General features: G+C 35.5%; 2 protein-coding genes across 6 annotated transcripts; one reads left to right on the forward strand and one right to left on the reverse strand.

Moving 5' to 3' along the window:
* Positions 1-946: 946 nt before the first annotated feature.
* On the forward strand, positions 947-2,273 carry LOC113846114 (HVA22-like protein f). Its single transcript, XM_027474034.1, has 5 exons — positions 947-1,080; positions 1,331-1,357; positions 1,540-1,662; positions 1,782-2,031; positions 2,135-2,273. Exons 1-5 carry the CDS (start codon positions 1,034-1,036, stop codon positions 2,159-2,161), a joined length of 474 nt encoding a protein of 157 aa, XP_027329835.1. The 5' UTR covers positions 947-1,033; the 3' UTR covers positions 2,162-2,273.
* LOC113846112 lies at positions 2,094-12,266 on the reverse strand. 5 transcript variants are annotated; one of them, XM_027474033.1, is made up of 6 exons: positions 12,058-12,266; positions 10,796-11,972; positions 5,185-7,018; positions 4,023-5,049; positions 3,797-3,932; positions 2,872-2,966 (listed from the first exon to the last, which is right to left on the reverse strand). In XM_027474033.1, the coding sequence occupies exons 1-4, from the start codon at positions 12,087-12,089 to the stop codon at positions 4,136-4,138; spliced, it is 3,957 nt and encodes a 1,318-aa protein (XP_027329834.1). In that variant the 5' UTR covers positions 12,090-12,266; the 3' UTR covers positions 2,872-2,966; positions 3,797-3,932; positions 4,023-4,135. The 5 variants fall into 5 exon arrangements, with proteins under 5 accessions (XP_027329831.1, XP_027329834.1, XP_027329833.1 ...); XM_027474032.1 differs by having other exon boundaries at positions 3,797-6,603; positions 6,676-7,018; XM_027474031.1 differs by having other exon boundaries at positions 4,023-7,018.
* Between the last annotated feature and the right edge of the window lie 1,847 nt (positions 12,267-14,113).

The following is a 14,113-nucleotide window of genomic DNA, read 5'->3' on the forward strand; positions in this document are numbered from 1 at the left end:
TGGAGGAGTTATTATGGTCATGATTGTATTTGTGAAACTTAAGATTTCTTAAATTTCGAATGATATTTTGCTTTTAGGAATGTTAAGTTAACAATGCCTAATTCTGTACGAAGTTGCTTTTGTAAAATCACTGGCGAACACCATTAGTAGATCACAATTACCAAATAATGTTATTCAAATATCAAAGTTCAACACCTAAAAAAAGAGACACAGCACCTTTTTTCTTCTTTTATCTGGGTAGAAAATATGTTTACATGTATAAATAAATATATACATACATACATGTGTGTCAGGATCATTTACTACCAAGAGTAAGTCCAACATTTTATATATCGTTAGTATAATATATTTAACAAAAAAATTTGACTGCATTAATAGCCATGTGAAAATAAAAAATATTAAACAATGTGAGAGCACATAATTAAATATAAGTATATATTTTTTATACTAAAATTACATTAAATTCCAACCCCTACACCCTAACATTTTTATTTTTTTTTTGTGAGTAACATATAGAGTTTGAATTTAGTTAAATTTTGTGAGTACTATTTTATTTTATATACGTTAAAGCTCGGAGTACTTTGTTCCGCAGCTCTTACGAGAGTGGGAAGGGCAATTATAAGTGTAGCCACCCTCGTCCGTATATACATATTCGTTAGCATGCTTTAACATTTAATGCCACTTGGATCAAAAAGAACATTGAATGCCACAAAAGCTTACAGGGACGAATATGCACGACTTCAAAAGCACGTGGAATCCTAAACTTTTGGCATCCTTATTACACATTCCTTAATCATCATTGTTCTTTCCTCTCTTTGGAGAAAAAGAAGACTTTTGGGTCATCCCACGAAACATTCCTTGCTTGCTTCATTTATCCTCCTACTATACACTTACTATATACATATCTAACCTTGCAACAACTTGCATGCATCCATAATACAACTCAGATTCCTTCATCCCTCGCTCCAAATTTTCCTATAAGTTGAATCTGCCCACCAAGAAAGATCTGAATTAATATCTCAGTTTCTTCGTCATGGGTGTCCTTGGAACAATGGCAAGACATTTCGACACGATAATAGGGTAAATAAATCTCTCTGTGCTTTTAAACAGATGTTTCTGCATTTATTTTCTTTAGGTGTCGGATATATTATTCTCATTCTACTCCTACACATGCACTGCGGTGATTATGTGCTCAACAAAAAATACTTTTCATGCAACACCTGCATGCGAATCAACATTTACAAAATTATATTTCACCAAACTATAGGTTTTAATTTTATGAATATATTTCCCTGTAATAACAGTATGCTTTTTGTTTTCTGTATACCAGGCCTGGAGTAATGCTTCTTTATCCTCTGTAAGTATATGCCATATCATGAAATCATGCGTCATTTTCAGTTCCTTATTGCTGTAATTCTTAATTAACTAACAATTATTAAGAAAGAAAGCATCTCTAAGCACAGGCATGCACGTTATCTGACATATTACATGATCATATGACTAATCATTAAATGCTTGATTTCCGAGTAAATATCATAGATACGCATCAATGAGGGCAATTGAAAGTCCTTCAACCTTAGATGATCAACAGTGGCTAACGTATTGGATTTTATACTCCTTCATTACCCTCTTTGAGCTTTCCACTTATAAGATCCTATCTTGGTACGTTCACTTTTATTACTTATATACCAATCTCTCTTTCTCTCTCTAGCTATATACTGATACATGCACAAAAATTTGACATTTTTTTCTTTCTTGTAATAAAAATATATATTATACAGGTTTCCCATTTGGCCATACCTGAAGCTTGTGTTTTGCGCCTGGCTAGTACTTCCAATGTTCAATGGAGCTGCTTACATATATGAGAATTTTGTGAGGCAATACATAAAAAATATCGGAAGCTATGGAGGTTCCAATTATCCTGATGAGTACAAGAAGGTCCTTCACATGATGTCCTTCGATGCAAGGAAAGCAGTTGAACGTTATATCGATAGATTTGGCACTGATGCCTTTGATAGAGTAATCAAAGCGGTATGATATTTACAAAGCGACTATGATCCAAAGATATATTACTTCATTATATCGTTCATCTATCCGTGTTTTAAACATTCTTTTATTTTTAAAATATGTGCAGGCTGAAAAAGAAGCAAAGAAGCATTAAGTGAGTATCGATTTGACAAAGTTGGAATGAAAAGAATGTAAATATTGTTGAAATCCATACTTCTTTCCGTGTATATTTTAGCATGAAAAAGACGGAGTTTCAGAATTATAGTTTAATTAAATGACAGCTATTATGAACTTGATATGAGTTTTCTCTTTACCTTCCGTATGGTTTAAGAATGTAAGGGCTTCCATTCTAGTTGATTGATTTGATATATAGGTATTTCCTGATATAGTTAGAGAATAAAAAATTGTAAGGTCAAATTATCTGAGTTTTACTTTAAACCCTTCAACGAGAATTCAACGAAATCCTATAGAATTGCTCTAAGTTCTAATAAATAACCTAGAAACTCATATATAATCGGGACGAGTGCAGCAACAGTAACAAGCATACAAGGTAGATCACGAGCAAGTTTGACGATCGCATAAACCATAATGCTTTGAACAGCGACTTAATTGATTAATTGGGTGAACTCATTTACAGATAAGCAACGTAAGAATCACTTCAGTGATTACGTATAAAGTAACGTAAGGGATAACCCGATCTTGTTATTAAACAAGACAAGCTCAACCTTTTTCCTTCCATGCTTTGAGGGACATTATATAAATAATAACTTATTCTGCGTTGAATGAATGTTTTTAACCGATGATAAATATCAGGCATAAAATAAGAATCAAAACAAAATAATGCACAAGTATGGTGAATTAGCCTAGATTCTTCCTATCTGTATGTGTAGCACTCAAACGTAACTCAATCCCTCCTTATTTTGACATTGAACTCTTGGTTCTTATCATCACTTCCAGCTCTTAAATACATTAGTTAATCGAAAGTACAAGAAAATTAGGCCGAGACAATACTTGGAGAAGTATATAGCTAGAATGAAACTGAATGATCCAAGGGACAACAAATCAGACAAGAGGATCAACTGCAGTACTTTGCCTACTAACTTTTATGTTGCATTTTGATAAAAATTTGTGCTTATTTCCGGTTGCATTAATAATTTAATAAGCGCTAGTTTACCGGCAAACTGACACGTCATTAGTTCATTTTCAATCCAATGAATATGAAATCCGTTTGAATTCAAGTAAATTCATTTACCGATGTAATGTCTCATTTGTAATTGAACTTAGAATGAAGTAATGAAATTGATTTGTTTTAATTTATTTAAAACAATTACAAACACTTAATTCAGTTTAAATCCTCTCACAGCATAAAACGGGAAAGCAAACTAAAACTATGTACTTATTCATCAAATGCGAGTTCACTGGGTAACTTGTTTCATATCCATATATTAAAATAAATCATAAAAGTTTTCAAATAAAAAATATTTTCTTAAAAATAATCAAAACCAAGATGGCAGAAATACTTTTCATAAATATATTTTTGCCTGTTCAAATTAATTTTGAAGCATTCAGTGTTTAATTAATGAATAACTAAATTCAAATTTTATTGATTTTTTCTTCTCATCAAATTTTATTGAACAGGTTTAGCAATATTTATGAGATATGAACTATTCCCGTATTCTAAAGCCCGTCATCTTCCTTTTCTTTTCTGCTATATTGAACAAAAAAAAGGGCAAAAAACAAAAGAGCTCATCTTTTCGTAATCATTGTACGAGTGCCGTGTGGGGAATACCTGAATCAAAAATAGATATCCAAAACGTCATCTTTGGGGATAAAATTCTGTAAAGGGCTTAAAACTTCAAAACTGAGAGCTGGATGTATCAAAAGACTGGATGGAATTATATCAAATTTCCACCGGTTTCAGCGACCTGGCAATATTGATACATGGACAATCCTGTTATGTTGTCTAATGGATATATACTATGGAGGAAAAACAGATATGAAATGATATGACTTACACCTAAAATCAGTATACTTTTGTCATTTCTTTTCTGAATTTCTAGATCAACTATCACTGTCAGTTGTCGCAAATGAGAATGTGGCAGAATAGTTTGTCATCCTGATCCACATTTTAAGAGGACTTTAGGATGTGCTTAGCTCTTTTAGGACCAAGTCGGAGAGGACCTGATGTTACCATGCCGTCCAGTTTAAAAGAATCAAGGGCAGGATAACTTCTAGGATTTAGATTTTGTGCCTCATTTTGACAACATCTACTCCTAGTACTGTCCATTTGTGGATCGAGTTCGACCGCTCTCGTGTTTCGATGCAATTCTAAGCTCGACTTTTCACTAGTAAACCTAGTCACACGACTCAAGTTTTCTTGCACTTCTATATTCGGTAACTTCATAGGTTTTCTGGAATCATCAAGATTAGCTGCGGATCTCTTCCTGCTATTTGTGCACGGATGATAGTCTTTGGTGATCATATCATCCAACTTCACTCTGTCAGCGACCTTATTTATGTTTCTATTACCACTATTTATGGTAGAGGGTGTAACTGGAATATATGGATGTTGAACAATTGATGCTGGAGAAAGAGGAGTCGTCTTCATGGGACCCAGAGAAGTCAGAGGATTAGAAGAAAAGCAAACTTCTGTTGAATGATTCACAGATGGCGTAGTAAAATTATTTCCCCAAATATTTTGAGGAAAACTTCGATTACTTTCGCCAGAAATTTGCTGAGAAAAGGTCCTTGGAAGCATTTCATCTGTTGAGCTTGACAACCACGATGGTAAATTTCTGTAGGGCCTCTGAAACCAAGATGTTTTGGCCTGTTCATTTACAGCTGGCTGCAAGAAAGGAAATCCGAAGACTGATTTTGTGACATGGGGATTTTGGTTCCTGTCATTCATTTCACCATTGCTTAAACGTGTCAAGTTACTAAAACTGCCAGGAGTAGGTAGCGCCAGTGATTGAGAGCTCAGTCCTACAGGTTTAGCTCCAGGTATAAACTGCTCTCGAAAGTCATCAGATGCCCCATCAAATACTGCATATGAAGTAGATTTTTGAGCAATGGGATTGAAATAAGAACTGTCGTTTCTGTCAACATCAAGACTTCCATTTTGAGATACATGATTACTTTGCAGATCCATAAACTGTTTAGGAAATCCAGAGTCTGTACCACTCATCCATAAGGTGCTTTGCAAGGCCTGATTGCTCTGAATTTTTGCTGATTGCAATACATTGCCAGTTGATATCTGTAAAGGTGAACCAGATACCGAATCCTGCTTAGAGTTTCTTCCCAATAAAGAGGGTTCAAAAGCAGCATATTCAGAATAATTCTTTCTTCTGGATTCTTCCTCACTCCAAACATCTCCCGCAAATTGTTGCATCTCTTGGCTGCTTCTACCAATTGGAACATCTTTACCCATCAACCTCACTGTTGGTTGGCTGGAGCTTAGTGAGACATGATCTTTCAGATAAATCATCCCATTTCCATTGTGGTTCCGCACCTGTTCACGTTGAGTCTGTTCAGTGAACGAATTTTTCTTAAGGTTCAACTCTGAGTTAAGTGGCGGGACATAATGACTGGAACACATATCAATATTCGGTCGGCAGATATCTTCTCTCTCTCTACATTGTATCTCGGTGACAGCTAATCTGGTTGGATGATGTGGAAATGGATTGAGACCATCGTTGGGTAATTGCTTCTGAACAGCATGCCTCTCATTAAAGGTTAAGTTTTGCTGGTTACTTTGATGGAGAATATTATTAAAAGACAAGCCACTTAAAGAACCTGGTAATGCACTTGATGTCTCTGCCTGTTTCATCCCTACTTCTTCATTTGAACTGAAGTTGATTAGTTCACCATGAGAATTGAGTGGCAAACCAAAAAAATTCGGATCCAGACAGCTATTTCTTACGCTTCCTTTTGCCCAGCGTGTAAAGGGGAATGAGCTGTCAATCATGTCTGCAGATAACAAATGAGTCAACTGTCTGTCCTCGCCACTGTCATCATTATCTCCATAGCTTTGCAATGGAGATTCTGGTTTTTCATTTCCTTTATTATATGAAGCAGAATAGGACGATGAAGGCTCCAGAAATGTCTTTGTATCTTCATTCGAGTTCACAGCATCAACCTGAAAAGTTGGATTATCCAAATGATCTAACTTTCCACTGTAGCTGAAAGATGCAGATTCACACGCTCGTGTATTTATACCAGACATCTGCTGTTCTTGAACCGCTGAAAGAGGTCTAGAAATGTCAGCAAATGGAGAACAATGCAGTGTGGTTGTGTTGCTTCCATCACAAACCTGTGAACTATTATTGTCACAAACTGCCACCTTGGCCAACAATTCAGACTTTTCTTCCAAGTTCTTTGACTTCTCTTGATTGGTACATGGTTTCGAGAAACTTTGTACAGTAACTTGTTCCAAAGAGATAGAAAAATGTTTACTTTCAACTATAGGGGAAACCTCCTCTCTCTTGTCTCTGTCTATATTCACAGCAATATGGTCATAATTTCTGTTTGTCTCCAAACTTGCAGTTTCTTCATCACTTCCAGAGGACTTCTCCTTTAGTAGTGAAATAGCCATCGCACCTGAAGACATGTTGAACATTGCTTCGTCAAATGAATTTCTCCTTTTTGGACCAAGTATATTATTGTCTTTACCAGAGAATTTCACATGTCTGTCCAAGGTTGGCACTTGATCATTGTAATGACTTTCTTCCGTACCATCTCGAATACTACAGCCACTTGATGTCTTCTCAGAAACATGTTTTAAGTGGTTCTTAAGAATGCCATGAACAGGAGATACTGCTTTTTGTTGCTTTCCAACTAGATCGCAGTTTTTAACTTGTTGCTTCTTTTCCACTGATAAACCATTTAAACCCAATTTCTTTCTATGGACAGAAGGATCAACCTCGTGAACTGCAACCATTTTATTACCAATTCTACCTTTTAGTTTTCTGGAACTATTTGCTGCAGTTTGCAGCATGCGCTTGTAAGCACCATCCTGAGATTGACAAAATTAACAAAATTATGGATGTTCTATTATAATACAATCTGAATAGGCTAGGTTATGTAAAATACTCATTCAAAGAGAAAGCAATTCACTGTATCTCCAATCCCGTACTTAGGAAAATAAATAAATACAACACCTTTTGTAACTTTTATATCACTATCAGTTACTTTTGCGGAGTTTTCAGCAATAAATAAATAAAATTGCACGGAAAACCCCCAGCAAATTCAATGCATGAGACAAATTGTTAACAAACTATATGCAATATTTGTCATCAAGATACCGCACTACCAAAATTTAGGGAATGACAGATGAAGAAAATAAATAAGATTCATAATAATACACAATAGCATTGTATGGTGATGCCAAGAATAAAGTGTCACTGTAGAAAACCAGGGACAAATCTCAATATCCTTTCAACAATTCCAACCAGCATATGAGATAGCATGGAAATTGTTTATGATTGCTGCTACATTACAATTTACAATACCACTCCCAGAACCATAATATCATGTCTTGTTAATTTTATGTCCAATGATGAATGTCCTTAATAGTTTACTCACACCTGGGCTTTTCTAATGCTTGTTTCAACCCTCATCAAAAAGCATTTTATAAAAGATAAAGGCAGCAACTCGGTTCATGCCTATATCTTGTGACTACATACGATAAAATGGCAGACATTTTCAAATGGAATTGATGGTAAGTAAAAGTAGATTTAACATAGAAGATCAATATGAAAGTTCTAGTGAAATTAGATAAAAGTATTCCAGCTTTAATTATATAATAATGACCCAAAGTAAACAAACTTTTCGTCATTTGAGAGGAAAAAAGTATACTTTTTAATCATTATAATCAGGAAAAGACTCTAGTGAGATTTTAATAACAATTTAATCGGTAGTTCAAAGTGACCCGTCACTCAAAAAAATATGTCAAAACGTGCTAGTGCATATTTTCTAATATGATAAGAAATTCCTTAAAAGCTTCAAAACAAATTTCATGAACTTGGCCAATTTACCTTTTTAGTATCTATTTTCGGAAGAGGGAAGATAAAAATCTATAAATGTATGTATCATAAATCCATAGATCATATGCTAATTAACCAAAAAAAAACATTAGTAAATAAGAAAAGCAACTGAAATTTTTGTTATTTATTAATACATCCCAGAAAATGCTCGTAGTTTATAAATATAAGGTTATTTGAGCTTATATTTTATTGTATAGATATTATTTGTAAACCTTTTACAAGCCAATGGAAATTACACTTAAAATAATTATATATCAAACTAAATGTAGGTATAATTCTTATGAATACCAGAGAGAAGAATGCACGAGAGCTTCAATCAAAATCTTATTCATGGTTTCATAAAAAACAATTCTTATTTATTGATAATAAAATATATCAAAGCTTTTACTTATTCATAGAAACTACATATCGCTAGTATTGATTTTACTTAATAAATATTATTTTTGAAAAATTCTAGTTGTAATTGAAAACCTGGGACTTCAAATTATAAAGATATCAAAGATATTGTCAATAGAAACACTTGTAAGAGGAAAAAACTTATCAGTTCAGTTCATTCTAAGTTCTAACAACAAACTTTCTACCTTGGTTCCCAATTACACTTTCTGGTAAAATAAGAACCAAATTATATTGTAATGACAAAGCTGTGTATTATTGTTCAAAGAATATTCACTTTGAGGAATCATACAGGGAATCTTTTGTTCGTAAAGTCACACGAATTACTTATAAAATTAATACCCTAGTAAAAATAGTACTTCTTTAACAATATACATTCCTGTATATCATTGTACGAAGTAGAAACTAATGAAAAAAAGCTTGCTCTAGCAAATATTGTTAGGGTAAGCAACTATTACAGATTCTAAAATAATTTCACAGTGGGGTTAAAATTATTGTTTTAACATGTTTTTACAATAACTATCTTAGTTGTTTTTTACAAAAGGCAATTTCAAGAAAAAATAAATGATCTGGTAAAATGAGAAGAGCCTCTAATTATAAAAGGGAGGTTAAATAAAAAGACATCCTTAAAGGCATCTACCTTAGTTAAATTAAAAAAACTAGTGGGACGTTAAGTGATACTTTTTTCTCAGTGAATTTTACTAAAAGGGAGGGATGAACAATGGCAAATGCATGAATAATGATGCTTAAATACTTTTCTACATAAATCTCAGACTTATATGTAGTATGCTCACCGTTAAAATTCACATATAAACTTCTATAGAAATTGTACTACGTGTTTTATATGTATGATGTATCCCCACTCAAAATGCTGAGGCTTCTGTAGAATCTGAATACTGAAAAGATCACTCTATTCTAATCTTGAAAAACGTTGATAGGCAGGGAAAAACTTCTATGATTATAGAATCAGATTTCGAAATATTTTTAGAAAATAACGTATTTATTTTGAAACGCTAGTTAAAACAATCTAGACAATACTACAGATGTCATTATTGACATATTACGGACGGTCAAGTTTAAAATTTCATTTCTAGAGATACAGCTAGCGGCAAGGTCATCCTTATGTCATCATTGAGCAACCTTCATGGCTAGCCTTGTTAAATATTTGACTACTTCCACTTTCAAATTTCGGCCACCATAATAATCGCGAAAACTGATACTATTTTCGGTCTTCTCATGGTTCTATGTACGCTCCTAGGTTGGGTTTTGATCGACACTCACATTGATTTGATTGTATCTCAACATATCTGCTCGTAAATATGAACAAAACATGAGTCACTAACTTTTGTTGACTGATATATCCCAGCTATTCTCCCCACACACAGACCAACATTTTCAGAATATGATCGGAAGTCTCTCACACAACGACAGAAAGCCCAAAACCATTATACGCTACATTGACACCCCCGACTTACTAACGAACCACGATGGTTACCGCATAAAACACCTCAGAAGATATGCCCATGCGATAATGATATATATCAACCCCCAAGTCAGAGTATTTTTTCTGAAGTTACATGCCAATATGGAATTTTATAAGCAAACATTCATCGATCCAAATCACTGTATATGCACTTCTGACAGACCCAATAAATGATCTATCAAATTCTGGACCTCCACATGCAGATCTCCCACAAGCCAAAATATATCCAGCTGTAAGCTGTGTATAAACCTCTACGTTCCGAAAAACTAGCCACAAGAGATGAGAATCTGTTGATCTACCCATGGCCCATATGTTAATTCCCCCCCAAATTATTAGTTAATAGTGACGGGGCTAGAAAAACCCCTCATCATTAGACTCAGCTCTTCTTCCTCGTAACCCATGAGTGGCCCCTTCTTTCTAGCTAGGGTACTTGTACTGATCATACAAACCCAACAGCTGGAGCAACATTCTTGCAGGCTTCACTAACTTCTGAATCCCTTCCGCGCACGAAGGCACTTGTCTTAATTTTCCTCTTTTATAACTCCCCTTTCCCAACTTTTACTTGCCGCGTATTTCGCTCAAGTACTAAACGAAAAAACCCACTCACTTTCGTCCACAAATGGGAAGCTCTCTCTCTAATCAGCTTTTTCAGCAGTAATTTTATGCAGAAAAAGCAAGAGATAGAGTTAGGAAAGCTATAATCGCATGGATAAGAAACTACATCAACAAAAAATCTACAGTGTTCGGTAATATTTTATGCGCAAATTCCATGAATTGTATCCTTATCTGCCATGAATTAGCTGCAAATCGAAGAAACAAACTGCATATAACCAGACATTAACTTATATTTTATGAGACACAAACCACATACCTTCTTCCCAGTTGGCCCATTGTTGAAGACATTCTTCTTTTTCTTCTTCTTTTTCTTACTCACAATCGTCGTCTTCTCGTTGTTCAGGAATGACACACCACTATCACTATGCTTTTCCACCTTGCTTTTCTTCTTCTTCGCCTTCTTTGTCTTTTTCTTCTTCCTATTCTTGTTCGTATTCTTCTTGCTCCTGATTACCGAAACAGCAGCAGCAGCAGAAGTACTAGTTGAATCCCCACCGCCATAATCGGATTTGTTCTCATCTTCCCCAACCTCAATCACCTTGCTTTTGCCGGCTTCGATCGGCGGCGCCACCGTGAGAATCTCCGCGATCGAGCGCTTCTTCGGTGCCTTCGGTTTGTGCTTGAAACCAGTTGTCCTCCTCATCTGCCGCCGTTCTTCCCTAACGGCCTGAGCGAGGCAACCGTCGATGTGCGCATTCACCGCCGTCACGGTGGCGGCGTTGAAATCTCGGCAAACAGGACAAACCATCTCTAACTTCTCCTCCTCCGCGGGGTCTCCTTGGTCCGATTTCGCCGATTCGCCACCTCCGCGCTTGGATCTCAGCGCCTCGAGGCGGCGAGAGAGCCACTGGAACTTCGTAACGGTAATCGACACATCGTCAGCGTCCTCACGGAACGGCCAGTACTTCAACACGCTCTCGATTTGCTGCTGCGGCTGCTGCTGCTGCTGTTCCTCCTCCTCCACCTTGAAAATCTCGGCGATGGAACGCTTCTTCGGCGCCTTGGACTTGGACGACTTCAAATTAATCATCCTCATGTGGCGACGCTCCTCCCTCATGGTCTGCGCGAGGCATCCATCTATGTGCGCGTTCACCGCCGTGAGCGTGGCTGCGTGGAATTCGCGGCAAACCGGACAAACCATCTCCAATTTCTCATCCTCGTTGGCGTCGGCATCGAGAGGAGGAGCGGAGTTATCGGATTTCTCCGATTCTCCCTCGCTGAAGTCGTCGTCAGTTCCAGAATCTTGCTGAGGTGAAGGGAGATTCTCGGGATTTGGCGCGTTGTGGTTGTTGGATCTAGGGCAGCGGTTACCGGGGAGAGTCATCGGCGGAAGCCATGACTGAACTTCCTCACGCGTGACGTCACGTGAGGTTGTGGATGTGAATGGCCAACATTTGAAAACGTCGACGGACCTCATCTTCGATGTGTAGTCCCTGCAACACCGAATAAAAACCAATAACAAGAGTTCATATTAGTAAAACCAAACTTATTAATAAAACAAAAAAGATAGATAAATACCTTATGCAGAATCCATCAAACGTAGCCGCCATGATCGGTGGTTACAAAGAGAGAGACTAGGAAGAAGGAAGAGGAGAAGAGAGGAACATGGATGATGATGATTATGATTAGATGAGAGAGAGAGAGAGAGAGAGAGAGAGAGAGAGTAATTAGTAATTAACGCTTTGCGTTCTTACTAGAGAAGAAGGGGGGGAATGGGAGTGTGTGTTGTGTGTAGCTGTCTGCTTGCTTTTCCCTAATTTATGACTGAAAGGGACGTATGAGTGAGAGAGAGAGAGAGGGGGGTTCTAAAGTGACGACAGAAACAGAAGAAGAATTGAGCGAACCAGCGAAAGTGAAACAATATTTTATTTAATTAACGCTAATTAATTATTTTATTCTTCTTAATCAACTCTTTCTCTTTATTCTTTTCTTTCCATGCATGTTATTTCCATTATTTAATTTACTATATTATTGCGACTTGTGTGCTTCTGCACCCAAGCCTTGGAGATTTACTTTAATCATAAATATATAATTATGTATTGTTTTAAATGTTTAATGTTAGATTTGTTATATGATCTATTGTGTATTATGCCCACGCTCGGCTACTGCTATGAAACAAAGATTCTGCTGTAAGAGCACAAACTAACCACCATACGCGATCACCGTCTATCCACGCGCTTTCTTCCTTCATTCTATCCCTATTTCTTTCTCTCTTTTTTCCTCAAATTATTATTTCTCTTTTTAAAATTAATTTAAAACTGAAAAATAAACAAATTCTAAGAATCAGTCGTTTAGGATAAATTCATATTTTCATCACTCTTTATTTTTGCTAGTTCTTTGATTTCTTTTAACTCTGTCACTCTATCCCTTGCCACTACAGAGGTGACTTTGGTCAATATTTTTTATTTTCTTTCAAGTTTTGTTAATGTCTATTTCTTTTTTGCTAAAAAATAATATTTCGATGTCAAAATAAATTTAACTCGCTTTAACCCATTACTTTTTTATTGTTGAAATTGTATTTGACTTTTGTCAACTTGTGTAATTTGTCCTACATGACTTACAAATTGTGACAGGTTAAAGATGGATTGACCGTAAGATTAACTTTGGCTCTTAAATTTATTATTTAATTTTTACAAGTTTTTAGTCTATATTCCCATTCTTATCTCCACATTGCATGTATCCGAATCCTATACGAAGGTTTCACATATTATTACTTTATTACGATTTATAGTGACATAAGGGTTTGAATATCCTTGCAAATATTTATACTGTTTTATGTTCAAGTTTCCAGCATTTACTCCCATATATACCAAGCCTGCTACGAGCTCGATTAGGATCAAGATGATAGGAAAGAGAATGATAATAGTATTCTTAAGTAAAGTACACATTCGTTGTTCGTGTCCGAAATTCATGCAAATTCTATTCATGTTCGAATTTATGATGTAACATTTGTGATTAAAGTTGGTTTAATACACATTCTAAATTGATTATACTCAATAAATGAACGTTAAAACATATATAATTATATATTAATAGAATCTTAAAAATCAGTGGTTGAGAAAGGTTAGAATTAAATCGGTAAATAGTGAATGGTGGAAAGTTGAAGGGTTTAATAGCAGAAACCGTATGTTCTGAGTTAGCACGCCAAGTCCCCATCTGGATGCAGATACAAGGTATAACTTTACTTTGATGTCACACTCTGTCACTCTCATACCATATTATTAAGTTTGATTATCTAATCGTATCCACTTATGCAATATACATCTCGTAGTACCTAAGAAAGATGGTAAATTATATAGCTAGTTTTAAAAATAATATTTTATTATCTGTTCTTGATAAGTATGTATTAAAATTCAACAAAAAGAAAATGCACAAGTTTCAGTTTTCTACCATACTCTTGGAAAATTAAATGTGTAGAGTCGATAATCGAAACTAGTTATAAGTATAATTGATTAAAATACTTTTCTAATAAAGTGCTTGGCTAGCGCTTCTCTTGAAACTTGAAAGTTAGACTCTCGAAACGTTAATTTGGAGGAACTAAATTGCAAGTACCATGCCAATGTCCCATTTCCCA

The sequence above is a fragment of the Abrus precatorius genome, unplaced genomic scaffold, assembly GCF_003935025.1.
Source record: "Abrus precatorius isolate BTA unplaced genomic scaffold, Abrus_2018 Scaffold8, whole genome shotgun sequence".
NCBI lineage: Eukaryota > Viridiplantae > Streptophyta > Magnoliopsida > Fabales > Fabaceae > Abrus > Abrus precatorius.

What these genes read in the sequence shown, in the direction of transcription:
- LOC113846114 (XM_027474034.1), top strand. Translation starts at nt 1,034, where the DNA reads ATGGGTGTCCTTGGAACAATGGCAAGACATTTCGACACGATAATAGG. An exon ending in GTAATGCTTCTTTATCCTCT is followed by an intron (nt 1,358 to 1,539) that starts GTAAGTATATGC and finishes TAAATATCATAG; the next exon opens with ATACGCATCAATGAGGGCAA. An exon ending in ACTTATAAGATCCTATCTTG is followed by an intron (nt 1,663 to 1,781) that starts GTACGTTCACTT and finishes TATATTATACAG; the next exon opens with GTTTCCCATTTGGCCATACC.
- LOC113846112 (XM_027474030.1), bottom strand. Translation starts at nt 12,089, where the DNA reads ATGGCGGCTACGTTTGATGGATTCTGCATAAG. An exon ending in TTTGATGGATTCTGCATAAG is followed by an intron (nt 11,973 to 12,057) that starts GTATTTATCTAT and finishes TCGGTGTTGCAG; the next exon opens with GGACTACACATCGAAGATGA. An exon ending in ATGGGCCAACTGGGAAGAAG is followed by an intron (nt 7,019 to 10,795) that starts GTATGTGGTTTG and finishes TGTCAATCTCAG; the next exon opens with GATGGTGCTTACAAGCGCAT.